The 2,478-nt window shown below is 35.6% G+C and overlaps 1 protein-coding gene across 1 annotated transcript; it reads right to left on the reverse strand.

The window, feature by feature from the left end:
• Positions 1-1,436: 1,436 nt before the first annotated feature.
• Positions 1,437-2,087, reverse strand: LOC139890147 (uncharacterized). The gene has a single exon (XM_071873043.1). It carries the CDS (start codon positions 2,085-2,087, stop codon positions 1,437-1,439), a length of 651 nt encoding a protein of 216 aa, XP_071729144.1.
• Between the last annotated feature and the right edge of the window lie 391 nt (positions 2,088-2,478).

Consider the following 2,478-nt stretch of genomic DNA (forward strand, 5'->3'; position numbering starts at 1 on the left):
GACGGTTTTTGACATAAATACTATCCTAATTATGGAGGGCGCTTGATAATATTCCTTTCCTTGAAAGGCAGCGAATTTGAATAATGGTTATCCAACGCTATCTATTCGGACAGAAATAAATTGACGACTCTAACAATCTGAATAGAGTGTTTTACATTGTTTGAGAGCAACCCTAGCAGTGCATCTACATATAATCTTATACAAGTAGGCATTATGAAATAGCGTGTACAAAACTTATATGACTTGCCGAAACAAAATGACGGGTATAACCACGTCGTCAACCAATCCGCCGCAGTGCGCGGACCACTAACACTAGTTAAATTCAATTTATAGAGACACAAAATATAAGGATGAAAAATGTGTCGCTTTGTGTTCTTAAAGTAGTATGGAGAAATGTGGTATTTTTGGTGTTCAAGTGTCGTCTATGGGAAGGTCCGCAGGTTCTGTTTTATGTTGGCGGGAGGATCGCTTTAAGTTCACAGATTACTTTCAATGTCAAAATTGGTTAGATCTTTCATTGCATATGGTCATGCCACGTGTGGGCGGTATTATTTAATCGGTGGAACTTTTGTTGAATTTTGACTTCTTCGATCCTAAATTTCTAACACGATTGGTGTAATGGAATGGGTGTTAAGATCGAAAAAAATATTGGAAGTTAATTGTTTGGCTTTGAATTGGGGAATATGGATTGCTAGATATGTTTTGGTTTTCATCGGTTTGTCTTCGTTTGGGGAAATGGATCGCTAGATGTGTTTTGGTTTTCATCGGTTTGTTTCGTTTGGTCCGGCTTTGATTTGGGGAATATGGATCGTTAAAGCACGAGGTGTCCGTGTCGATTTTTCAGTGTCAATTTCAGTGTCCATTTTTGACACTGAAATTGACTGACAGTGTGTAAGGTGGAGGTGTCCATAGTGTCCATTTCAGTATCAATTTCAGTGTCCATTTTTTATTTTTTATTTTTTAAATTGATTTTTAAATATTGTATTTAACTAGTATAATATAAAAACTAAATAATTGATTAAAATTCATAAAATAAACTATTACATTTATTAAAATTCATAAAATAAACTATTACATTTATTAAAATAAACTATTAGATTTATTAAAATTCATAAAATAAACCATTACATCTAATAAAATTCATAAAATAAACTAGTAAGTAATAAAATTCATAAGTCGTCACGAAGATCCCACAAATATTCAACCAAATCAGATAGTATGCCTTCATGCACTTCTCTATCACGTAACTCCCTTGTTCTTCTTGCACGAGCGCCACACCTATCGATCCACGTATGTTGTATATGTTGGATGGGCTCAACTACCCAATCATTCTCGGCAAGGTTGTATCCATTGTCTTCGATAATGATGTTATGTATCACGATGAACGTGTACATTAGTTGTCTCATTATATTCACTTCGTAAGCTCGTGCGGGTTGCTAAAGAATATGCCAACGACCTTGTAGGATCCCAAACATTCTTTCAACATCTTTGCGAGCGCTCGCTTGTTTCTTTGTAAAGTAAGTACGTTTTTCGTCAACGGCACTTGAAAATCCCTTAACAAATGCCACCCAAGTTGGGTAAATACCGTCAGCTAAATAATACCCCCTGCTATAATGAACCCCGTTTATTTGATAAGGAACGTTAGGCATTTCCTCATTAAGCATTGAGTTGAATAAATCACTAGTGTTTAGCACATTAATATCGTTGTTTGAACCCGCAATACCAAAATACGCATGCCAAATCCAATTATCATACGAGGCGACCACTTCAAGCATAATAGTTGGGTGACTGTGATCACCTCGCATATACTGTCCTCTCCATGCAACTGGATATTTTGCCCATGCCCAGTGCATACAATCTATACTACCCAACATGCCCGAAAAACCATGAATCCTTTCATGACCTTCATACAAACGGTGAATGTCAAGCAAAGTAAGCTCTCTTAGGTACACGTTAGCATACAAATCAATGATACACCTACAAAAGTTGTGTAGAGATTCCTGAGCAACTCGTTCAGACATTTGAAGATACTCATCCAACGCATCCGGTGTATAACCGTATGCTAGCTGACGTAGCGCGGCTGACATCTTCAAATGTGGGCTAATACTCCACTTACCTCGTGTATCTTGTCTTCAATGAAACCATCTAAAATAATACGGCAATGGATTTGCTGAGTAGCTTAGAATTGAAATGTCCCGTTCATATTGATTATAAACGTTCCATATTAATTGATTTCGTCGCGAGATTTTGACCTCTATATGAGATGTTTTTCAAAGACTGCATTCATTTTTAAAATAACCATAACCTTTATTTTATCGATAAAGGTTTAAAAAGCATTACATAGATTATCAAATAATGATAATCTAAAATATACAGTTTACACACGACCATTACATAATGGTTTACATTAAGAATATATTACATCAAAAATAAGTTTCTTGAATGCAGTTTTTACACAATATCATACAAGCATGGACT

Source organism: Rutidosis leptorrhynchoides, chromosome 2 (assembly GCF_046630445.1).
Source record: "Rutidosis leptorrhynchoides isolate AG116_Rl617_1_P2 chromosome 2, CSIRO_AGI_Rlap_v1, whole genome shotgun sequence".
NCBI classification, from domain to species: Eukaryota; Viridiplantae; Streptophyta; class Magnoliopsida; order Asterales; family Asteraceae; genus Rutidosis; species Rutidosis leptorrhynchoides.

Excerpts from the sequence above, each read along its gene's own strand:
- LOC139890147 (XM_071873043.1), bottom strand. The coding sequence starts at position 2,087 with ATGTCAGCCGCGCTACGTCAGCTAGCATACGGTTATACACCGGATGCG.